Source organism: Capra hircus, chromosome 2, assembly GCF_001704415.2.
Source record: "Capra hircus breed San Clemente chromosome 2, ASM170441v1, whole genome shotgun sequence".
Lineage (NCBI taxonomy): Eukaryota > Metazoa > Chordata > Mammalia > Artiodactyla > Bovidae > Capra > Capra hircus.
The window spans coordinates 110,918,638-110,944,813 of record NC_030809.1 but is presented as its reverse complement, the minus strand read 5'-3'; the positions used below and the strand labels follow the sequence as shown (position 1 = coordinate 110,944,813).

Genomic DNA, 26,176 nt, shown 5'->3' with positions numbered 1-26,176 from the left:
TTATAGGTAGAAAGTAAAGGTACAGGTTATAAATTATACTAATGTAAAGTTATAGTGTATCTATCATTGTGGGATAAGAGCCAATGTAAAGATGTATTTTCTTATATTACGTAGTAAGGAGTTACACACAATTTAAAGAATAAGAAAGTTTATTATTTAAAGTATCTTTGAAGATACTTTGAAAATAAAAATATATCAGGAAGCAGGAGAAGCTGTGATGCCAGTGAGCTAAATTCTTCTCTCATGGCAAGGTCCATGAAGAATTATTGAAATGCAGTATTATACTGTATAGTGGAATACTCCACACCTGTTTGAAAGAAAGGAAGTAGCAAAGAAAAATGGGAATGAAGCTATCTACATGTTGATTTGGAGTTTTTCCAATGTGTATTAACAGAAAAGAAAGCAATGCAGGACAATTACCTTTTGAATAAGAAGGGAGAAATCAATGAACGTTTATTTAATTTGTTAGTGGAGACATGAAGTCTTATAAAGATGATAAGAAATGAATTGAAGTAGCTTGCATTGCCTGTTGAAAATTTGAATTGAAAACAATTTTTTAAAAAGTGGTTACCTAAGTGTCAGTTCAGTTCAGTTTAGTCACTCAGTTGTGTCCAACTCTGCGACCCCATGGACTGCAGCACGCCAAGCCTCCCAGCCCATCGTCAACGACAGGAGTTTACTCAAACTCATGTCCCTTGCATCGGTGATGCCATCCAACCATCGCATCCTCTGTCGTCCCCTTCTCCTCCTGCCTTCAATCCCTCCCAGCCTCAGGGTCTTTTCAAATGAGTCAGCTCTTCCCATCAGGTGGCCAAAGTATTGGAGTTTCAGCTTCAGCATCAGTCCTTCCAGTGAATATTCAGGGTTGATTTCCTTTAGGATGGACTGGTTGGATCTCCTTGAAGTCCAAGGGACTCTCAAGGGTCTTCAGTACCACAGTTCAGAAGCATTAATTCTTCAATGCTCAGCTTTCTTTGTAGTCCAACTCTCACATCCATACCTGACTGCTGGAGAAACCATAGCCTTGACTAGACAGACCTTTGTTGGCAAAGTAATATCTCTGCTTTTTAATATGCTGTCTAGGTTGGTCATAGCTTTTCTTCCAAGGAGTAAGCATCTTTTAATTTCATGGCTGCATCACCATCTACAGTCATTTTGGAGTGCCCCAAAATAAAGTCTGTCGCCGTTTTCATTGTTTTCCCATCTATTTCCCATGAAGTGATGGGACCGGCTGCCATGATCTTCGTTTTCTGAATGTTGAGTTTTAAGCCAACGTTTTCACTCTTCTCTTCACTTTTCATCGAGAGGCTCTTCAGTTCTTCTTCGCTCTCTGCTGTAAGGGTGGTGTCATCTGCATATTTGAGGTTATTGATATTTCTCCTCTCAATCTTAATTCTGGCTTGTGCTTCCTCCAGCCCAGCATTTCTCATGATGTACTCTGCATATAAGGTAAATAAGCGGGGTGACAATATACAGCATTGATGTACTTCTTTCCCCATTTGGAACCAGTCCATTGTGCCATGTCCAGTTCTAACTGTTGCTTCCTGACCTGCATACAGATTTCTCAGGAGGCAGGTCAGGTGGTCAGGTATTCCCATCTCTTGAAGAATTTTCCACAGTTTATTGTGATCCACACAGTCAAAGGCTTTGGCATAGTCAGTAAAGCAGAAATAGATGTTTTTCTGGAACTCTCTTGCTTTTTCCATGATCCAGCGGATACTGGCAATTTGATCTCTGGTTCCTCTGCCTTTTCTAAATCCAGCTTGAGCATTTGAAAGTTCATGGTTTAGTACTATTGAAGCCTGGCTTGGAGAATTTTGAGCATTACTTTACTAGTGTGTGAGATGAGTGCAATTGTGTGGTAGTCTGAACATTCTTTGGCATTGCCTTTCTTTGGGATTAGAATGAAAACTGACCTTTTCCAGTCCTGTGGCGACTGCTGAGTTTCCCAAATTTGCTGACATATTGAGTTTGCAGCACTTAACAGCATCATCTTTTAGGATTTGGAGTAGCTCCACTGGAATTCCATCACCTCCACTAGCTTTGTTTGTAGTGATGCTTCCTAAGGCCCATTTAACTTCGCATTCCAGGATGTCTGGCTCTAGGTGAATGATCTCACTATCGTGATTATCTGGGTCATGAAGCTCTTTTTTATATAGTTCTTTGTATTCTTGCCACCTCTTCTTAATATCGTTTGCTTCCGTTAGGTCCATACCATTTCTGCCCTTTATTGAGCCTATCTTTGCATGAAAATGTTCCCTTAGTATCTCTAATTTTCCTGAAGAGATCTCTAGTCTTTCCCATTTTATTGTTTTCCTCTATTTCTTTGCATTGATCACTTATGAAAGCTTCCTAATCTTCCCTTGCTATTCTTTGGAACTCTGCGTTCAAATGTGTATATTTTTCCCGTCAGCATAGTTGGACTGATCAGGGAGGGGAAAATTTACATTTCTATAATGAAATTTTTTCTATGTGCTTGTGTTACTTGTATGTTTTAAAAACTATCGTGAATATTTGCAAAATTTTTTTTCTGCTTTGAAGACTTCAAAAGTCTGTGAGTTTGTGCTTTCATGTGTGCTTACTGTATATCTGAATGTATAAATGAATCATTTATAGATTTTGTTACACTCTCACCCCCACAGTCTTTTCCTTAACAACCTGAAACTTTTTGTACTGCAGTATAATTCATGAACTGTAAAATTGACTCTATGAAAGTGTATTTTTCAGTGGTATCTAGTATATCACAAGGTTGTTCAGCCATCACCACTGTCTAATTCCAGAATATTTTTATCACCCTCAAAGGAAACCCTATAAACATTTACAGCCATTCCTCATTTTCCTGCTTTCTTCCCCTGCTCTTTGTCCCCTGGCAACCACTAGTTAAGTTTCTGTCTCTGTGGATTTACCCCTTCTGAATGTTTCATATAAATGGAATCAATCATACAGAACATTGCATTTTATGTCTGTGGCAGGTTTTTTCACCTGGTTGAATATTTTCAAGGTTCATGAATATTGTAGTATGTGTTACTACTCATTTCTTTTTATTATTGGATGTTTCATTGTATTGATGTGTTTCACATTTTGTATATCCATTCACAGTTGTTGGACATTCAGGTTGTTTATATATTTTTTTACAGGAATAATGCTGCTGTGAATATTCTGATACAAGTTTTCGTGTAGGCATGTTTTCAGTTCTCTTAGGTTTATACCAAGGAATGTAGTTACAGCATTGTGACGGTGGCACAGAAAAGAAAATAGACGAGTGGAACAGAGTAGGGTCCAGTAGCAGAGCCATTCATGCATGCTGACTTAAGACTTGACAAAGGTGGCACTGCCGTGCAGTGGGGAGTGTGGCCTTTTATAACAGATCATGCTGGATCAGTGGAATATCCACATGGGGAAGAAAATGACTCAGATCATCACCCCATGCCATCATAGAAAAATCAATTCCAAGTGACTTGTAGATCTGAATATGAAAAATAAAACCAGTAAAGCTTTAACAAGAATACTGACAGATTCATAATTGGGTCACAAAAGGCTGTAGTCATAAAGGAAATTATTTGATAAATGCAGCTATGTTCAAATGATACCAGTATATGAGTGAAAGGGAAAATCATAGAGGATTCATACCCAGAGTATGTAAAGAATTCCTGCAGCTCAAGAAGGAAAAAGACACGCAAGGGCCAGAGCTTTAGAAGCCTGTACGGAAGATTAGATGATGCATGCCCCATTCTTTTAACCCTACATCCATTCTTCATAGAGGCAGTGCTTCTCACCTGTAGCTTTTTATTACACTAGATATATTTTACTTTTTATGTTTATATTTCTAGATAAGATTATTACAGCTCTTTGTGGGTTTTTTTCAGTTTTTTTTGGTATTTATTGACTTCCTTTTATAAAAGATGAGGTGTAACACTCAACATTATCCAACTGTCAAGCTTCTACAACCCTTTCCTAATTTAGATATTTTCATTGTTTATATTATGACTAAATTTTATTCACAGCTTTGAGATTCCATGATTATGTTTCTATTAATACTTTTGTACAACTTTTTGTTTTTCCTACAGTTGACTTACTTCTTTAGTTTATTACTGGTCATGTAAGCATCCATATAATCTCTAGCAGATGTTATGAATCTTTTTTCAAATATGTTTCTTTACCTGTTTTCATCTTATTTTTCTGTTGGCATAGCCTTTGACCCATAGCTCAGTAGGTAAAGAATCTGCCCACAATGCAGGAGACCCAGGTTCAATCCCTGGGTCAGGAACATCCCCTGAAGAAGGAAATGGCAGCCGACTCCAGTATCCTTGCCTGGAAAATCTCATGGACACAGGAGCCTGGTGGGCTGCAGTCCATGGGGTCGCAAAGAATCAGGCACGACTGAGCAGCTAACACTTCCTTACTTACTTACAGCCTCTGAAATCTAGGCTAGTTAGTTACTCTCTGTGTCTTCCGGGTGCCTGTCATCCTGGAATCCCTCTTATTTTTCATCATGGGAATTCATTCTCTGTCTGTCCATTGTTTGAGCTCCTGTTTCTTAAATGCCCCATTTTCCTCATTCTTGGTTTATTCTTTTGTTTGTTGATGCAGATTTTCTAGTCAGTTCTTAAGAAAAGGTAAATGGGTAGTCAGATATGTGAGACCTTGCGTGCTGTCCTCTTCCCACATAGCTGTTAGTTTGGGTGTAGGATTCTAGGTTGGAAATCATTTTGACAGAGTTTTGAAGGCATTGTTCCATTGCCTTCTAGCTTCCAGTGGTAACTCCTGAGCACTCCAGTGCTGTTCTTACTCCTGATCTATGGAGATGTTCCTGTTATTCTTCTCTAGAAGCTTCACACCCTTGGCATTTAAATTTATTATAATGTGCGTTGGTATAGATTTTCCTTGAACCAGTGTGCTTGATTCAGAAGTCTGTCCTTCCAATCCAGAAACTAATGTTTACCAGTTCTTTAAAAGTTTTTTCAATTATTATTTGATAATTTTACCTCATTAGCTTTCTTTCTTTTTTCTGGAACTCTTATTTGGAACAGTACCTCTTGGACAGATTCTCTAGTTTTCTATTTTCTTTGATTTTTTTCTCTTCCTGGGAAGATTTCTTCAGCTTTATATTTGAATTCATCCAGTTTATTTTCTGTGTGTTTCTGCTATCAAATTTTTAATTTCCAGGAGTGATGTTTTGTCTTTTTTTTTGGCTGGGGGAAGGTGGGAGTTGGGGGTGGGTAGGTGTTCACTCTCTACTTTTTTTCATTTGAAATTTATTTATTTATTTACTTGATTTTGAGCACACTGTGCAGCATGCAGGACCTTAGACTCCAGCCAGGGATGAACTTGCTCCCCATGCAGTGGGAGTGTGGCGCAGTGACTGCTGGACAGCCAGGGAGAGTCCTTTCGGGTTGTTCTGAAAATGTTTCGTTTTCGTAGTTTGCTATTACTAGGGTATTCAGTTCAGTTCAGCTCAGTTCATTCGCTCAGTCGTGTCCAACTCTTTGCGACCCCATGAATCGCAGCACACCAGGCCTCCCTGTCCATCACCAGCTCCCGGAGTTCACCCAAACTCGTGTCCAATGAGTTGGTGATGCCATCCAGCCATCTCATCCTCTGTCGTCCCCTTCTTCTCCTGCCCCCAACCCCTCCCAGCATCAGAGTCTTTTCCAGTGAGTCAACTCTTTGCATGAGGTGGCCAAAGTATTGGAGTTTCAGCCTCAGCATCAGTCCTTTCAGTGAACACCCAGGGCTGATCTCCTTCAGAATGGACTGGTCGGATCTCCTTGCAGTCCAAGGGACTCAAGAGTCTTCTCCAACACCACAGTTCAAAAGCATCAATTCTTCAGCACTCAGCTTTCTTCACAGTCCAACTCTCACATCCATACATGACCACTGGAAAAACCATAGCCTTGACTAGATGGACCTTTGTTGACAAAGTAATGTTTCTGCTTTTGAATATGCTATCTAGGTTGGTCATAACTTTCCTTCCAAGGAGTAAGCGTCTTTTAATTTCATGGCTGCAATCACCATCTGCAGTGATTTTGGAGCCCCCAAAAATAAAGTCTGACACTGTTTCCACTGTTTCCCCATCTATTTCCCATGAAGTGATGGGACCGGATGCCATGATCTTCGTTTTCTGAATGTTGAGCTTTAAGCCAACTTTTTCGCTCTCCTCTTTCACTTTCATCAAGAGGCTTTTTAGTTCCTCTTCACTTTCTGCCATAAGGGTGGTGTCAGCTGCATATCTGAGGTTATTGATATTTCTCCCGGCAATCTTGATTCCAGCTTGTGTTTCTTCCAGTCCAGTGTTTCTCATGATGTGCTCTGCATAGAAGTTAAATAAGCAGGGTGACAATATACAGCCTTGACGTACTCCTTTTCCTATTTGGAACCAGTCTGTTGTTCCATGTCCACTTCTCACTGTTGCTTCCTGACCTGCATATAGGTTTCTCAAGAGGCAGATTAGGTGGTCTGGTATTCCCATCTCTTTCAGAATTTTCCAGTTTATTGTGATCCACACAGTCAAAGGCTTTGGCATAGTCAGTAAAGCAGAAGTAGATGTTTTTCTGGAATGCTCTTGGTTTTTCGATGATCCAGCGGATGTTGGCCATGATCTCTGGTTCCTCTGCCTTTTCTAAAACCAGCTTGAACATCTGGAGGTTCCTGGTTCACGTAGTGCTGAAGCTTGGCTTGGAGAATTTTGAGCATTACTTTACTAGCGTGTGAGATGAGTGATAGTTTTATTTTTGTGTGAAGTTTTTTTTTTTTTTCCTGCTTCCTGGGTTATGTTTTTCCTGTGGGTTTAAAAAAATTTGTTTTGTTTATGTTTTTCTGATATCTGGTAATGCAGGGCCTTCTTCATATCTGTTGAGTAGGCAGGCTTTACTTCAGTAGGATGACTTGACTGGGTCATTCTTCTGAGAGATTTTTGATTCTTGATGTCTGTAAATCTTGTCTCTTAAATGATGGTTTGGTTTTCCAGAGAGAAATTCCGTAATCTTCAACCTGAAGAGTTTAATTTTGGCTGCCACCTTTCTAGGTTAGCACAGAAAGGTGCTGAGTGTCTTCATTTAGTATATAGCTATGCACTTAAGGCCTTCTCTTTCCTCATCTGTGCCTTATGTCTCAGTCCAGAGTTCTCCTGGCTTACATTTCCAGAGATGAAGTCTGACCTCTAATACCTATTGTGACAAGCTAGCTGTCAGTTGTATCCTTTTTTGTTCTCATGAATGTAATGTGTTTTCTTTCCGTAGCTGCTTTCAGGATTTTATTTTTTTTTAATTGTAAGTTTTTTATTGAGGTATAAGTGATGTTTAAGATTACATTTAGATTAGATAACATGTATACAATATAATGATTCCATATTTGTGTATATTGCAAAGTGATCATCACAGTCTAGTTAACATCACCGTTCAGTTCAGTTCAGTTCAGTCGCTCAGTCGTGTCCAACTCTTTGCGACCCCATGAATCGCAGCACGCCAGGCCTCCCTGTCCATCACCATCTCCCAGAGTTCACTCAGACTCGCGTTCATCGAGTCAGTGATGCCATCCAGCCATCTCATCCTCTGTCGTCCCCTTCTCCTCCTGCCCCCAATCCCTCCCAGCATCAGAGTCTTTTCCAATGAGTCAACTCTTCGCACGAGGTGGCCAAAGTACTGGAGTTTCAGCTTTAGCATCATTCCTTCCAAAGAAATCCCAGGGCTGATCTCCTTCAGAATGGACTGGTTGGACCTCCTTGCAGACCAAGGGACTCTCAAGAGTCTTCTCCAACACCACAGTTCAAAAGCATCGATTCTTCGGTGCTCAGCCTTCTTCACAGTCTGGTCACAATTGTTTTCCTTGTGATGAGGATTTTTAAGATTTACTTTCTCAGCAACTTTCAAATATGCAAATATAATATTATTAACTATTGTTGCCATGCTGAACATTATATCCCCAAGACTTATTTATTTTATAACTGGAAGTTTGTACTTTTTGACCCCATTTATCTGTTTCTCCCCCATCCCCCACTTGTCTCTGGCAACCAGCAATCTCTTCTCTATATCTTTGAACTTGGGTTTTAAAATTTTTATTGTTTTTTTTAAGATTCCACACATAAATGAGATCAGAAGGTATTTGTCTTTCTCTGACATATTTCCCTTAGCATAGTGTCTTCAGGTTCTATGTTGCCACAAATGGAAAGATTTCTCTTTTTCTTAATGGCTGAATAGTGTCTTATGTACATATATACACACACGCACACCCCACATTTTCCTTAACCATTCATCAGTTGATAGACACTTGGGTTGCTTCCATGTCTTGTGTATTGTAAATAATGCTACAGTGAACATTGAGGTGCAGGTATAATTTTGAGTTACTATTTTTATTTTCTTCAGATAAACATGCAGAAATGGAATTCCTGAAACATATGGTAGTTCTTGGCAAGGATATGGAGTCTTTCCAGGTGGATCAGTGGTAAAAAAAAAAAATCTGCATGCTAATACAGGAGATGTGGGTTCTATCCCTGGGTCAGGAAGATCCCCTAGCAGAGGAAATGGCAATACACTTGAATATTTTTCCCTGGAGAATCTCATGGACGGGGAAGCCTGGTGGCTGCAGTCCATGGGGTCACAAAGAGTCGGACACGACTGAGTGTGCACACATGCACATGGTAGTTCTGTACTTTTTCGAGGATACCCCAGTGGCTGCACCAACGTGCATTCCAACCAGCAGTGTAGGCAAGTTCTCTTGTCTCCACATCCTCGCCAGCACTTGTTATTTCTTGTCTTTTTGATGATGGCCACCCTAATAGGTATGAGATGATACCTCATTGTGGTAAGATTTCTTTACTTTGGTTTTCAGCAGTTTGACTGTGACGTACCTAGGTATGATTTTCTTTGTGCTTATCTTGCTTGGGATCATCAGTGTGTAAATTTATGTCTTTCACCAATGTTGAGAATATTCTGCCTATTTCTTAAAAAAAAAAAAAAAAAAATTTTTTTTTCGTCTTTTCTCTCCCTCTGTGACTCCAGATTCATGTGTTAGACTATTTAATAGTGTCTAGCAGATAAATTCTTTTCATTATTTTTTCTGTTTCTTAGTTGGACTAATTTTTGATCTGTCTTCAATACTTTATCCATTCTCTGTTAAACCCATACTGTGAATTTTTATTTTAGAAAGTGAATTTTTCAGTTTGGTGTTTCCATTTGGGTCTTTTTGACATTTTTATTTCTCTGCTGAAATGTCCAATTTGTTCATTTAGTAACAAGTTTATTTTCCCTTCTTGTCTTGAGCATATTTACAGGTGGCTGCTTTAAGATCTTTGTCTGCTAATTTTAATATCTGGGTTACCTTGTGGTTGGTCTCTGTTGATTGTCTTTTCTCTTGAGTATGGGTCTCATTCTCTTGTTTCTTCATATGCTAAGAAATTTTGTATTATATCCTGCATACTGTAATGATACATTATAGTAACTCTGGGATTTAGTGTGTTTTTATGGAGAGTGTTAGTATTTTGGTTATTATTTGTATTTTCAAGCAGTTAATTTGGCTGAACTGAAATCTAAACTGTGTCTCCCTGAAGAGGATGGCAGATCTTACTGGATGCTTAGAATCTGTTCCACTCTTGCATAGGTCAGTGACCAGCCAGAGACATGGGTATAGTTCTTTGTGGTTCTCTCTCTCTTTCTGGTTCTTTATTTTCCAGTATGTATCTTGGCAGCTACTGCGGCAGCTTCAAACTCAAGCCTCTAAGACTGTATCTTTTGATTCAAATTTCAGCTGCTCTGTGCAGCTCAATCTAGGGGCCTTCTCTCAGGCAAAAGCTGTAGAAATGGGAAACCCATTCAATTCTGTTTTTTCCTTCCAAATATTGTCTTCTAATCAGATTCTGCCTGTTTTTGATTGCTCAAGTGCCTTTAGGTAGTTGTTTTATATGCTTTTTTTCTGGAATTTATTATCTGTGTGAATGTTGTTCTGATAAGAGATATTGGGTTATTACTCATGGCAAGGTCTGTGGGGTGTGTATTTTTTTTGAAAGGTAAAAACCTCATGTTTTTAGAATAATTTAATTAATGTATTTATTTACTCCTTTCTGTATCTCACACACAGCAGTCTCAACAGTGTCTGTACTATCACAATGACCACACAGATGATTGAAAATAGTGTAAAAATTTTTTGCTTTTGCTTTCCATGAATTTCCATGCCATAGTTCTTTAAAATTTTTCTATACATATAGCCATTAAGTTTTATACTCTATTCCATGTACTTCTCATCTAATCTGTGTCAGCAAGAATGTTGCTGCTTGCCATCATGGGAGCAGTGTTTCCCAATTTTTGGCATTTTGATAAGTTTATCTGTGTCTTCCATGTGATGAGAAATCAATTTTACCAAACATAAACATATTCCTTGAATATCTGGAATATGTTGCTCCGTTTTCTTCCGACAAAAGTAAAGTGTTGCCTTCGGAAAATCAGATGTTGGCCTTCTGGGATGAATTCTTAAGTGTACGTGGTGTTCCTTGAGTCAGTAGTTTCAGATTTTGGTTTTTGTTTTCAAAAAAGTCTTTTCAAATTATAGTTTTCACTAATTTGTTCTCTTGTGGTGGTGTTCTTTAAAGACTTCTGTTACTAGGATGTTGGATCCTTATTTCTTTATTAAGTGATTGCTTTCTCTCACCCTTTTAATCTCTTCAGTTCGTTTGATTCCAAAACTGTTCCTACTTTTTGCCTTCTTGTTCTCTTAAAGCATTATCTGTTGTATGTATTTTCTCTTAGGTTCATTCAGGTTTAATCTTCATTTTTGAAAAAAATCTTTCAATTTCTGATACTTCCCTGAATTCCATTACCTTCTTAGTTTTCTGACCTCTGATTTGTGTTACTCTTTCATGCCTTGAGTCATGTTTCTGGCTCATTTTGAAATGGTCAGTTATAAATTCATCTATTTGGTGGGCGTATTTTCCTGATATGCATTTATTATCAGGATGTAATTCTGTGCCTTTTACTTTTTTCCCCCCTTAACAGTTTCGTGGATCGATTCACATCATTTTCTGTTGCTTTGGTTTCGGGTGGCATTTCTTACAGAGCGCCCTCTGCTGTTGTTTTTGGGAACTCTTCAGAAGTGTGGCATTTGCTTTCTGAGATTGCTAAAGCTTTGCTCTTCTCATTTCTTTATATTCATTATACTTAATGCGCTCAATTTCGATTGCATGCTCAGTAGTTAATGTTCATTGTGACGCTGTTAGTGGCAGATCAGTTTAAAGAGTCCATAGAGGCTAACTGCCGCAACTTTAGACTGCAGGTAGATGCAGAAACCCTTCCAGTTACAGCTGTCTGGGGAGTCTCTCTTCTCAGATGTGTCAGACACTCTGCTTCCTTCTGCCGCTTCTCATACAATGCAGGTTCTGTTGGTGATTTGTTCCCACATACTATTTTAGGGAGATTTATGGAGATCCTTGTCACCCGGTTTTGTTGTTAACGTAGGTTTGGGGGTTTAGGGATGCTCAGAAACATTGCCACTGGTTCCATTGTCCCTGAATCTTTCTAATTTATCACTCTTTAATTTCTGTTTATGGTGTTGCCTGTTTCTAATTTGATAATCTTGTCTTAATTAGATTATAAATTTCTCTAAATAGTGCTTGAATCTTAGTTCAAGTACTGTTTTGTGTTAAAAATAGCCTTTACAGCATAGCCCTGGACATATATGCAATATGTCCCATCAGTCATCAATTGGAAATTTGTCAGTCTAGTGTAATTATAGGCTAATTTGCAACTTCGTAATGGTAGGATTAATAGTTACTCTTACAGATTGAAGGGAAACATAGAGCTATCAGCTGGCCCACCTGTCCATGAAGTTCATTCATATGTCCTCTTTGGCATATATGCTCTAGTCTGCTCTAAACATTCCTGCAAGACATTGATCAAAAAGTCCACAAAATAATAAGCATCATAGAAACATATAGTAACATAGAAAATGTTATCTGACAGAGATAGCTCATTACTGTCACAGTCCAAAATATTGTAAAGAAATTTAGAAACTCTTCAGTGAAGCAGTTAACATGGTCAGGTTAATATAAGATTCTTTTGAAAGACTAATCTCAAACAAAGAGAAACTGAAGACTGACCAGTTTGTTTACATGAAGAGGCAAAAGGGTGAGGATGGGATATGATAGAATTTGATAAGGCTGTGATGGGGATTAAGGAACACAAATAATACTTTTAGTTAAAGGAAGCATTAGATTAGTTTTTATTGGGAAGTAATTTTAAGGCTCTTTTTATCCTAATAACATCTCACTTCTTTTGCTCCTGAATCTGATAATCTAAAAAATCAGCTAAGAAGTCAGTTCCTGAAACACAATAGAACTTTATTGATTTGATAAAACATTCTAAGCTATGTTGTTACAACATTGGCGTTTATTTTTTTTAATGTTTCTTATTTTTACTTCATTTGTCTTCCATATTTAAAGGAATTATATTTTTAATTATAAAGATAGATTATTTACTTTGTAATATGTTCCATTTAAAATTACTCCTAATTTTTACCTTTAAAAAAATCTTTCACAGGCCTCAACAAATAATGAAAGCTCTAATCACAGTTTTGGAAGCTTGGGATCTTTGAGTGACAAAGAATCAGAGGTGAGTAACTTCATTTTAAATATGTTGCTATTGAAGGAAAAGTTGGAATCACCTTTTGTAAAATTATTTTTTTTCCTTCTTTAATACTTGTGCTTAATGTTAATCTTTGTTTTTTTTAGGAACGCTTTATTCTGTTTTAGAAGCATATCATTAGACTGAAGGCTATTTGACATTAGAAAGAAAATATAATTTCTTTGGTTATGTAGATGAACTTTTATATTAATGGAATAGATGTTCTTAAGTTGCTAGCCATTCATGATTCTAAGAGATGAACGTGATTTTTGTAATACGTTGTTTTTCACCGTTTTCTACTATTTCTTGTTATACTTCCCTCTTAGTTTGGTCCTGAGTAAAGGTTTGTTTACTTTTTGAGATACAGATACACGTTTTTTGTTTTCTTTTTGAAATTTCTTGTGGGATTTCATGCTGTTGGTTTTCAGTCTACATGCTTAAAAATATCTGAAAAATTCCTTCCTTTCCCACCCACTTACTCTTCCCACTAAGAAAATACATGGAATTTTATAAGTAGATATTTGGATCCATGGTATAGTTCACATTGAGCATGGTGTTCTTGATGGCATTTTAAAAACTATTTAGACAGGAGGTTCTGTGGGTATTAGCATTCATTGGTTGATGCTACAACTTCACTTTTTGCAAATAAAAGTCTGTAATACTTCCTCTTCTCAGATTACAGAGTTCTGTCACTTACTTTTCAACATTTGTGTGTGTGTGTATGTATATTTCCCCTGTCAGTGTTAACTTATTTCTGTTTGATCCATTTTAGTCTTTTTTCTGCTTGGTTTAGTGTAGATTTATCACCATGATAATAATACCAATAGGTCATTAGCACACGTTAGCCATTTAGTTTGGTGTTCAGTGGAAGGAGAATATTAACAGCGGCATCTTTTTAAGCCCTGTTTTACTGAAAGCATCTAGGAGTCTCTAGGTAGACAGTTTTGTGGAGTTCTGTGCAGGCACCCTGATACTCCAGAGGAGTGTCGCATAGGGCTCTCACTCATCAGGCTTTCCCTTCCACAGAGACAACTGGCAGGCAGCTGAAAGGACTGTGCAAGTGACGGGACTTTATCTGCAGTAGGTTCCCTTGAGGTAAGCGTTAGTAGCCCCTGTAGCACCAGATTATCACAGTTTAGGTGTTTTTTTTTTGTTGTTGTTGTTTTTTTTCCTAAATTAATACACACTGAGTCCTGAAAAATTGTAGGTTTAGATCTTGTCAAAGTACATTTTTTCAAAAACCATATCAAGAATGTTTTCTTGGATTTTGGAACATTTCTTGATATTTCCACAGGTTTGGGTCTATGTAGTAATTTCACATGCCTCCTCTTTCATGGGGTTTTATGTTATGAAGGATAATAAAATAATTTTAGATATTTCTCTTTTATGTTCACTAAGCCTGGTGTTTTTGATAGATTTTTCTTTTTTGTAAATAGAAAAACAGGAAAAGTTAGATCACCTGTAATGGTTATAGATTTCTGTCTTCTTTTTAGGTACCCATATTCCCAATATAAGTTGTAGATGCAATATTTGAATTCTTCCAAAAGAATCAGTTTGAAAGAAAATAACCACCTCTTGTCAAAGAATTCTAAGGCTCACTTTTGGCTATATTTTTATGTTAAAAAGTTTTTTTAAGACCTTAATGGTATTTGCACTGAAATACAATTTGGTTAACCATTGGAGGTACTTGGCTTTCTTTTGACATTTGGGGTCACAGTAGAAAATTTTTAAAATCTTTTTGCTTTTGCTGTTTTGTGTTCAGCATCTGGAATCTTTACAAAATAATGGTTCAGTGGCATAATATTTTGGAAATGACTACAGATTATATGTTTTCCTTGAAATTTGAAGAAGGAAATTTGGGGGCAGGGCTTTGTCTTTTAAGAAGTGATTTGTCTGGAAGATTTTGTTTCACTACGAGATGGCTCAATTAATGATTTCCCTTGGGGTGATACTTCATATACATCACAGTACAGATTCTTATATAGGTCATGAAGTAAAGTTGTTGAGAGCAGAGAGCTACAGGATAGAAGTACTTCTTTTTTCCCCAGTACACGTAATAGTAATGTTTATGTAGTAGTCCATTGTCTGCTGATGTCATTTTATTCTTTTGGTAATCCATTCTCTGAACCATAACATATTTTATTTTTTAAGATAATAGTTTTTGTTTTTATAGACAACAGTAGAAGGTTTATTATTTTTTTTAATAGCATTCTCTACCACCCACCCCTACCTCACCCTGATTTCCATTCTCTTAGCTTTTCTTCCTGCTATTTATTTCCACATTATAATATAAATATTATGCATATCTTGCATTTTTGGTTCATTGATTGGACATTTTACTTTCTTTTAGTATTTGTGAGGATTTTAGCCTACTAATAATATCCCCCTGGTTTCTAACCTCTTCGCAGTACTGTTTTTCATTCACTAAGAACCTCTTGTTTTCATATATCCTTTTACTATTAAAAGTGAAAAACATCTGATATTCACTGTTAGGTTGATTACTTCAGCTTAAATTTTCATTGTAGTTTATATATGAATCACTTCATACATGAGCTTGCCTTTTATTTCTAAATGTAAAATTGTAAAACAAAAAGGATTTTCTTTTGATGAAATTGTCCAGTCTTGGACGAAAGAAATTGCATCAGTCTTGTTTTACTTATTTTACATCACTCTGGGGCTGTTCAACAGTCTCCAAAAATGTATTTTCAGTAAGCATTTATTACATATCTGTTATCTTCTAACCCCTATGTCCAAGCACAGAGAATATAAAAATGAGTAGGACACAGTTCTTGCTTTCACATGAGATCAGTGTCTAGTAGAACAAACAGTTACATAAACAGTGTGGGCTGTGCTACAACAGATGTAAGCACAAGGTACTATGGAAGGAAAGAGCAAGAAACCTCTAATTCCATCTGCCTGCAGGGGAGAGGTAGGGAAAGAGGAAAGAGAGGTCTTCTCTCAAAGAAGAGACGATAGTTGAGTCCTTAGGAAAGCCTGTGGGCTCATCTCAGACGACAAGGTCAAAGAATGAGAAGAAAGCAGGCAGAGGTACTAGGGTGTGCTTTTGTGTGGAAGTATGGCACGTGGCAGGCTGCAGTCCATGGGATCACAGAGTTGGACATGACTGGGCGATTGAACAACAACAGCATGATTTTGTTCAAGATGTAGGGCCGTGATTATCAATCCTAACTATCCTTTAGCTCATCTGAGGAGCCTGGGGGACAAAACAAAAACAAGCTTCCTTGGTGATTGACCTCGTTTTCTTATATAGAGAAGATAATGCAAAAATGCTGAAAGATAGGCATAGTCAGAGTTTGAATGCCCTTGTATTACATAGTAAGGAATTTGGACTTCTTTCTAGAAGATGACAAGAAGGGAAACAAGACAAGTAGAGATGAAGAAGGCTCCTTAAGGGGGCAGTGAATAGGATAGAATGAGAGGGTGATGAACCCCAGGTTGGGAAGATCATTTAGTTAAGGAATGTTGTTGCCTTTACAAAACTCCAAGTTTAACCAGAGAGAAAACTTCAAGTGGGAGTTCTAATTACAGTGTTCTCAAATTTGTCTTTCGGACTCTGCCTTCTTTGGATTCTCTCAGCTATTGATATTATAACCACTCAGGCCCATGCTGCTCAAACTTTAATGTGCAAGTGAATTACCAAGGGTTCTTGCAGGTTTGGAGTGGGTGTGTGCATTTCTAACAAGCTCTCAGATTCCACTAGATTTTAAAAGTAGGGTTTGATGACTGAACGAGGGTAAAGAAAGAAAGGGAGGAACCTCGGATTATTTATAGGTAGTTAGCTTCAGATGAATGATAATGTCTTTGAGTGAGATAGACAACACAGAAGGAAGATGCATGGGTTAGCCTAGAAGGTAATAAATTAGATTCTGGACAGTGCTGAGTTTGAATACTTGTGAAATGGCCAAAGCAGAGGAAGCTATCTGGAGCTCCAGAAGGAGGTCAGATTGAAGATGAAGACTTGGTGGGTTTTGGCACACAATAGTGCAAAGACATTTGCCTTTTTTATAGTATCACTAAAACATATTTGGCTTTTAAATTTTCATTTCATCATGAGTTTACAGTGAAAATTTCCAAAGGCTGTAAGATTTGTGCTGACATGATTACTCTGATGATTTATTGATTGTGTACTTGTGTGTTCTGGTGTTTTAGTTTTAACTACTAAAATGTTAAAACGATAGTTATATCCCACATAAACAAAGACTCTTTGGGGTCCTCAACAACTTTTAAAAGTTTGTAGACAGGTTTTGAGACCCAGAAGTTTAAAAACTGCTTTTATAGATGAACTCATCCTGATGGTGTATGTAATGCTAGAAGTGTGAGCAGGCAAGATGGGTGTGCTGGAGAAAGAGTGAAAGTGAAAGTGAAATCGCTCAGTCCTGTCCTACTCTTTGCGACCTGGTGGACTGCAGCCCACCAGGCTCCTCCATCCATGGGATTTTCCAGGCAAGAGTTACTGGAGTGGGTTGCCATTTCCTTCTTCAGGGGATCTTCCCCACCCAGGGATCAAACCCAGGTCTCCTGCATTGCAGGCAGACGTTTTAACCTCTGAGCCACCAGGGAAGCCGCTGGAGAAAGAGTAGGAGGAGGTAAAGGGGTGGATACAAGAGGAGTGAGAGGAGAAGGAGGATAACAAGGAGGATTAAATGTTATGAAAGTCAACTAAGATAACAACTAAAAAGTGACTTAAGAATTTGTCACTTAGGCTTAGTTTTAGTAGCCTAATGAGAGCAAGATGCCAGATAGTAGTTGATTAAGGAACAGTTGGACAGTGAGCAAATATTGACTGCTCTTGGAAGAACCTTGACTGCGAGAAAAGGAGGTGGTATCCAGAGTCTCAACAGACTTGACTTATTATGTGCTAGGGAGAGATAGCAGACCTTTGATGGGACAGGGACAAGCAGAGTGCTGAAGAGAGAGGAGGAGCTAAAGCAAACTTTTCCCAGAGGTGGTAGGAAGTTCCAGACTCAGTGGACAGGGCTAGTTGTGGACAGGACTGACTAGGAACAGTCTTCTCTGATCAGTGGACTTCCATACCTAATTACCTCTCTCTTTCTTCAGAGTGGAAAGAGAGATTATCAACTGAAAGAGAGAATCTTGAGTGGATTGTGGGTGTGAGGAGAATGATAAAAAAAATTTATGGGAGAGACGGGAAGGAGCTTACAGGGGAGAGGGGTCTCTCACCTTATTTAAATGTCTTAGGATACCTGAAGGAATTAGAGACACACAGTCTGTGTGCTTACCGCCTGGCAGATTATTATTATTTCTGGAAGAAGGTACAGATTATTTTATGAGGATTAGATAAGGAGCCCATGTTTCCTTTTGTCAGTGTTTTCCATCCATTTGCCATTCTCCTTGCAGGATCCTTTCGTCTCCTTTTATACAACTTCTGTATAACCTGAATCATAGTTGAACAGTTTAAAATACATACTGTCCTTTTCTAGAACTAAACTTTTTTCTGCCCTTCCTTCTGGGTAATTATCAGTTCTTTTACCATGTATCCACTGGCATTGAATTACTGTTTATTTTTTGACCCAAGTGCATTTGGGGGGATATTTGGTTTATTTAAGATTAAGGATTTTTAAGTTACAGATACACAGAAGCTAGAACAGTTGTTGCATCTAAACATTTAAACTTTGGTGCACTTTCAGAATTGTAATGATTGTAATGAAAGAGGAATATAGTATAGATACATTGCCTTGATTGTCTTCAGAGAAGTATCAACAACCTCAGATATGTAGATGATACCACTCTTGTGACAGAAAGCAAAGAGGAACTAATGTTGATTAATGAAAGCCATTTTATGAAAGAAGATCTAATTAACTTTCTCATTTGAATTTAATTTATAGAAATAGTCTTGGTATTTAAATCCAATTTTTTCCCCTCCTTATTTGAATTGAAGTTATGATGTTGAAGACACTTTGAAGCATTAATGCTTAGTTTTATTCTTTTCTAAAAATAATTTTTAAAGGGCCACATGTGTGTTCTTACTTTCATATTCTGGAAGAAGTAGAAATTAAGAACACTAGGGAATCAGAAATAAAACAACCTTAGACTTGGCTTTAGGGGTGCATTATTTTCATCTTTAGAACAAGTCATATTATTTATATAGTTCTTAAATAGTTCTTTTATTTAAAAATCTCCTTTTTGGTATTAGAATTATGCATAGACATATATGAATTGATTAAATGGTATGATTGATTAAATATATGAATTGATTCTCTGGTATTCGTGAATTGCCTGGATTAGGAGAGCATTTTCTGTCTTACCTTTGTTTTTATGTACATCCCCATCTCTACTTTTTAATCTTTACTTTATCTCTACTTTTTCCCTTTTGTCCTCTACATATTCTTTAGCTGAAATGTTTCCTCCATGAACACTTAGTGACTTTAGATTGATTGGAAGTTATGATTTTATTTGTAAGTAGAGGTAATACTGGCCTTGAATTTCAGGTTTTAGATTGATTTTTAAAATTCATTTAAGTTTTACTTCTCTCTCTCCCTGTACACACACACACATCTTATAACCTGGACAGACCTTTTCTTTAATGTCCTAGTTTGAGCACCCATTAAGAAAGAAAACTTGAAAAATTAATTTAGTGGTGTATAGTTAAATGTCAGTGAAAGTTAGATTTTTATACCTGTTTCTCCCTAAATGAATCACTTTGTTACTTTATTGTGTTTAAATCTGTTCAGTTTCTAGATTGTTAGATATCTAGTTTTACTGTCCTCATCAATTTTAAGAAATATTCTTTGTGTCCTGTAACCTACATTATTCTCTGAAATGTTTTAGACTGGTAAATGACTTTTGTGATGTTCTGTTTGATTTAGTTCCTCTGTCTTCTTTACCTATCTTCCGCTGGCAGTATTTTTTCACAGACTTCTTACTATAGTACTTGGTGAGATTAGTAAGATTTTGTATCACCAATAAAGACATTTTCTCAGCAGGGGAATAAATGTGTGTGTATGTGGTTTTTTTTCTCTATTAAGACTAATATCAAACTTAGAAATTATAGTTTCTATGAAATGCTTGGAATTACTTGGAATTTCCTTTTATTTAAAAAGAAAAAACTGTATTCAAATAGTCTACCACTAAACACTAAAGAACATGCTTTTTTCTTCTTTGACCTCATCCCATGGCATGTGGGATCTTAGTTTCCTGACCATGGATTGAACCCACGTACCCTCCAGTGAAGGGTGGTGGAAGTCCCTAAAGGACCTGTTCTTACAGGAAGTATATTCAGTTAGAGTTATGGAGCATCCAGTGCTAAGATACATTATGTGACAGAGTCCACAGCAAAGGAGGTGGTCTGTCCTGGTTGCCTGTATGTCCTTAGTGTCTGGGAAGGAAGAACACTGGAAGTCAAATGTTGGCCCAGTACTGACTGGCTCTGTGTTCCCGTTTCCATAAAAGTGGAGGACTGTGTGTGTCAGAATCACCTTTCCAAAATAAGCACACTTAGGCTCCCTTCTTAGAAACTCTGGTATACTCTGTCTAGATTATTTTTGATTTCTTATAAATCAATAAATCTTGATTCTGTAGGCCTTTTATTTAGAAAGCAAACAAACAGCTGTTAAATGTCCCCCCACCGCTTTTTTTTAGTGTTTCCCTTTTTAAAAAAAAGTACATTTAGTGTGGGTGGGTGATTTTAGAGCAAGAAAATTCTAAGCTGACGAATGAAAACAATATTTGAAGAGAAAAATGCCAGGTCACTTTAACAATGAAAACATACTTTAAAGTGGACTCTGGAATAGCACTTACGCATCATAGAGGCATAGTAAATATTTGTTGAATAAATAAATTTGATAACAGCCTTTAGTTGTCACATAATACACAAGCAGTTTTTGTGTCAACATATAATTCTAATGTATTCATCAAACCAAGGTTTCTAAACATTATTGACTTTGGGGCCAGATAATTCTTGGGGTGGGGAGAGAGTTGGCATGTGTAACATAGGATACTTAGCAGCATCTCTACATGATAGATTAGATATCTGTAGCCCATCCCCTGGCCCCCACCCCAAGTTGTGGCAACCGAAAATGTCTCTGGATGTTGCCAGATAGCCTTTGGGGTAGAGGCAAATGTCCTCTGGTTGCGAACCACCCCATTAATGAAGGAGGGAAAATAAAGTTTAGCATGTTACATGTGGAGCTAGATGACATTTCTGTTAAGTTTCACATCTCTTCTGTGAAAACAGAAGCCCAGAGAGGTTAATTTGCTACATATAGTAAGTTAATGGTCAAAATTCTCCAGTGTCTTATTTGAAAGTGATGCTTTCATCTACTGTTCTGTGCTCTCTCTGTATATCTAAGGTAGTATATTGCTTATAAGTTAATGACCCTAGTTAGTCTTTTGAAAAAGAGTGGTATTCTTTTTTGGAAATATTTAGTTTTAAGATGATTTATAATATTCATCAAATTTGCCAATCCAGGATATGCCTGGACTGACAGCACTTCACAAATTTTTTTTTTCTTCCTGACAAATACGTTTTCACACTTAAGTGCATTCAGCACAAGTTGACAATACTGAGAAATTTGGTTTTAGTATCTTATACAGGCATACCTCAAAGATACTGCAGGTTTAGTTCCATATCACCACAATAAAGCAAATATCATAATAAAGCGAGTCACATGAATTTTTTGGTTTCACAGTGTGTATAAAACTTATGTTTATACCATAATCTGTCAAGTGTGCAGTAGCATTATATCTGAAAAAGCAACGTACATGCTTTAATTTTTTAAAATACCACTTAAAAAATGCTCACCATCTTTTAAGCCTTCAGCAAGTCGTAATCTTTTTGCTGGTGGAGTGTCTTGCTTCAGTACTGATGAGTGCTGACTAATCAATCAGGGTGATGGTTGCTGGAAGTTAGAGAGGCTCTGGCCATTTCTTAAACAACAATGATGTTTGCACATTAATTGACTCTTCCTTTCACCATTGATTTCTCTGTAGCAGTGCTGCTACTCAGTTCTGTCCAACTCTTCAGAACTCCATGAACTGTAGCCTACCAGACTCCTTTGTCCATGGGATTTTCCTCGCAAGAATACTGGAGTGGGTTGCCATATCCTACTCCAGGAGATCTTCCCTACTCCAGGAGATCTTCCCAACTCAAGGATTAAACCCGCGTGTGCATCTCCTGCATTGGCAGGTGGATTCATTACCACTGAGCATGAAATTTTATCATGAGATTGCAGCAGTTCAGTCACATCTTCGGACTCCACTTCTGCTTTTAGTTATCTTGCTGTGTCCATCACATCTGTGGTTACTTCCTCCACTGAAGCCTTGACCCCCTCAAAGTCATCCATGAGGGTTGAAACCAATCTCTTCCACGTTTCTGTTACTATTTTGACCTTTTCCCATGAATCCCAAATGTTCTTAATAGCTCTAGAATAATGAATCCTTTCCAGAAAGTTTTCAGTTTACTTTGCCTAGATCTGTTGAAGGAATTACATTGAAGGACTTTTATGGCAGCTGTATTTTATGTGCTCGGGTGCTCAGTTGTGTCTGACTCTTTGTAACTCCACGGGCTGTAGCCCGCCAGGCTCTTCTGCCCATGGAATTTTCCAGGCAGGAATGCTGGAGTGGAGCGCCATTTCCTTTTCCAGGGGATCTTCACAACCCATGGATTGAACCCACATCTTTTTTGTCCCCTGCGTTGGCAGGCAGGTTATCACTGGCGCTGTCTGGGAAGGCCACAGGTGGCTGTTATAGCCTTACAAAATGTATTTCTTGGATAATAAAACTTGTAAGTTGAAATTACTCCTTGACCTGTGGGCTATAGAATGGATGTTTTGTTGGCAAGAATGAAAACAACATTAACCTTGAACATCTCCATTAGAGCTCTTGGATGACCAGGTGCATTGTCAGTGAGCAGTAATATTTTGAAAGGAATCTCTTTGTTTTCTGAGCACTGGGACTCAACAGTGGGCTTAAAATGTTAAGCAAACCATGTTGTAAACAGATGTGTGATCGTCCGGGTTTTGTTGTCGGTTTATAGAGCACAGTCAGAGTAGTAGTATTAGTTGTTCAGTCGATAAGTCATATCCGACTCTGCGACCCCATGGATTGAAGCACACCAGGCTTCCCTGTCCTTCACAAGTTTGCTCAAACTCACGTCCATTGAGTTGGTGATGCCATCCAACCATCTCATCCTCTGTCACCCTCTTCTCCTGCCCTCAGTTTTTTCCAGCATCAGGATCTTTTCCATTGAGTTGATTTTTCACATCAGGTGGCCAGAGAATTGGAGCTTTAGCTTCAACATCATCCTTCCAGTGAATATTCAGACAGAATACAGGCAGAGTAGATGTAGTAATAATTCTTAAGGGCCCTAGGATTTTCAGAATGGTAAATGAGCATTGGCTTCAACTTCAAGTCACCAATTGTAAAAGTCCCTAACAAGTCAGTCAGCCTGTCTTTTGAAGCTTTGAAGCCAGGCACTGACTTCTCTTGAGCTATGAAAGTCCTAGGTGGCATCTTCTTCCAATAGAAGATTGTTTTGTCTACATTGACCTGTTGTTTATTGTTGCCACTTTCAGTAATTATCTCAGCTGGTTTGTTGGATAACTCATTGCAGCTTCTACATCAGTACTTGGTGTTTCACCTTGTACTTTCATTGTTAAGGAAACAGCTTCTTTCCATAAACCTCATAAACCAACCTCTACCTCTTCACACTTCTGCACTTCCTCACCTCTCTCAGCCTTCATAGAGTTGCTCTGGGTTAGTCTTTGGCTTAAGGGGATGTTGTGATTGGTTTTATCTTCTGTCCAGACCACTCAAACGTTCTTCATATCCCCAGTAAGGGTGTTTTGCTTTCTTACAATTTGTGTGTTTACTGTAGTAGTACTTTTAATTTCCTTCAAGAACTTTTTCTTTGCATTTACAACCTAACTGGCGCAGGAGGCCTAGCTTTCAGCTTGTCTCTCAGTTTTCAGCATACCTTCCTCACTAGGCTGTATCCTTTCTAGCTTTTCGTGAAGTCAGATATAGAACTCTTCCTTTCACTTGGACTCTCAGAGGCCATTGTAGGGTTACTAGTTGGCCTAATCTCAGTATTGTGGTGTCTTAGAGAATAGAGAAGTGCAAGAGGGAGAGAATGGCTGGTCAGTGGAGCAATCAGAAGACACACAATATTTTATCAATTAAGAGCACTGTCATATGGTCACAGTTTGTGCCACCCCAACACAGTTACAGTAGTAACATCAAAGATCATGGATCACAGATCACCATAACAAATATAATAATGAAGTTTGAAATATTGTAAAAATTACTAAAATGTGATCCACAAAGAGAAAGTAAGCAATTGCTGTTGGGAAAATGGCATCAAAAGACTTGCTACATCAGGATTGCCAGAAACCTTCAGTTTGTAAAAAATGTTATATCTGCAAAGTGTGCAGTAAAGCAGAGGTCAATAAAATGAGGTATGCTTGTACTACAGTAGAGTTTTTAAGGTATTAGATGTGTTTTTATGAACATAGTATTTTACTAATTTTCTTTAAGAATAATTGTCATTTCTAAAATAACTGAGTAACCATAACAACCCCTTGGACTTCTCATATCCTAATGAAGTTTCTGCTGTATGTCATAATTTTGGTCTGTAATTTTTAATGGAAGATTATATAAAGAATAACAACTAATTTTAGAGATTCTCTAAAGTGGAATGTGCAGGAAATACATGCTATATTACTATATATTAGATTGACTATTGCTAATCCTGATGATGTATCAGCATCACTTTTGGAGCTTTTAAAACATATGGATTTCTTTGATGTCCTTTCAGAGATGTTTAAATTTGTGATGGGGACACCAGCATGAGCTGTAAATAACAGCTTTGTGATTATGAAATATAGTCAACATTGAGAATTGTGCTAATAGATAAATTACAGAACAATTTCTTTTGAAAAATAGACTAAAAGGAAAAAAATGATTTTCTTTTTCTGGTTATAGTGCAGTACTGCTAGATAGAAAATAATAACAATGAAATATCACTTTAAAAAAGTCAGGTAGTTAACTTTCTAAATTTAGTATTTATAATAGTATTTTGTATTATAATAATAGTATTTGTAACAGGCATTCTCAAAATGTCAACATTCTCAGACAACAGTATCTTGAAAATTTGCTTTTTGCCCCCGTAGTATTTGCTCCCTGTGGCTGTTTTATCCTGATTGTATAATTTGAAAACTACTTGTCAGATCGTATGAACAGAGGAGAAAGTCCAACTTGATTCTAATTTTATGGTTTATAGTATTTAGTAAATAAAGCCTTACGTCAAAGAGAAAGCCAGAAGAGAAAATGCCAAGAGATAGTTATGCCGTGTAAATGATAAGAAAGTGGCAAACAAAACTGTACTTTGCCAGTATCAAAGATGTAATATGTTCCTTTTAAGCAAATGTGAATATAAATTAAAATAGGTCCAGGTAATAGCGTAAGAAGTATTAGGTTGGTGCAAAAGTAATTGCCGTTTTGCATTGTTGATCTTTGCCTTTTGATATTGGAATGCATTCTTAAATAAATGTGGTTATGTTACACATTATTTTAATGCACATTTCTTGCTTTGTTTTTTTGCCAATGACTTACTACTTGCTGTTTATATTTTAGACTATGGAAATGATGTTAGACAAAAACCAAATTCGATCAGTTTCTTTTCAGTTCATAAAGCAGCAAAAACAACACACAACATCAGCACGTTTGGCCCAGGAACTGATAACGAACATACAATGCAGTGGTGCTTCAAGAAGTTTTGCCACAGAGGTGAGAGCCTTGAAGGTGCAGGAGCACAGTGGTCTGCCATTGGGAGGTGACAAGGGCCGATTGAGAGGATCATCAAAGCTGGTCCTCTTAAAACTGCAGAAAGTTTTGCTGAAGAACTCAATGATGACCATTCAGCATTTGAAGCAAATTGGAAAGGTGAAAAAACTTGATAGATGGGTGCCTCATGACTGGACTGCAAGTCAGAAAAAAAAAATCATTTCGAAGTGTCGTCTTCTCATTCTGTGCAGCGACAGTGAACCATTTCTCAATTGGATTGTGATGTGTGACAAAAAGTGGATTTTATATGACAGTCAGTGGTGACGAGCTCAGTGGTTGAACCAAGAAGCTGCAAAGCACTTCCAAAAGCCAAACTTGCACCCAAAAAGGTCATGGTCACTGTTTGGTGATCTGCTGCTGAATTTTGGTGATCTAGAGTTTTCTGAATCCTGGCAAAACCATTACATCTGAGAAGTATGCTCAGCAAATTGATGAGATGCACCAAAAACTGAACACACCTGCCGCCAGCATAGGTCAACAGAAAGGGTCCCGTTCTTCTCCATGACAACGCCCGGCCACATGATGTACAACCAGCGTTTCAAAAGTTGAACGAATTGGTCTGTGAAGTTTTGCCTCATCTGCCATACTCACCTGACCTCTCGCCAACTGACTACCACTTCTTCAAACACCTCTACAGGACACAGAATGGTTTCCAAAAATTCGTCAAATCCTGAGGCCTGAATTTTTACACTATAGAAATAAACTTCTCTTTGGCAAAAATGTGTTGACTGTAATGGTTCCTATTTTGA

At 37.6% G+C, this 26,176-nt stretch overlaps 1 protein-coding gene across 4 annotated transcripts in view; it reads left to right on the top strand.

Annotated features, from left to right (window-relative positions):
* Window positions 1-26,176, top strand: part of TLK1 (tousled like kinase 1) — a 176,305-nt gene that overhangs the window by 78,784 nt on the left and 71,345 nt on the right. For 3 of the 4 annotated variants that reach the window (XM_018064515.1, XM_018064521.1, XM_018064529.1), the window contains one exon: window positions 12,522-12,593. In XM_018064515.1, coding sequence (XP_017920004.1) covers window positions 12,522-12,593 — 72 coding nt within the window. Of the gene's footprint in view, window positions 1-12,521; window positions 12,594-13,631; window positions 13,701-26,176 lie in introns of those variants that run through there. The other variant, XM_018064534.1, reaches the window with a different exon arrangement.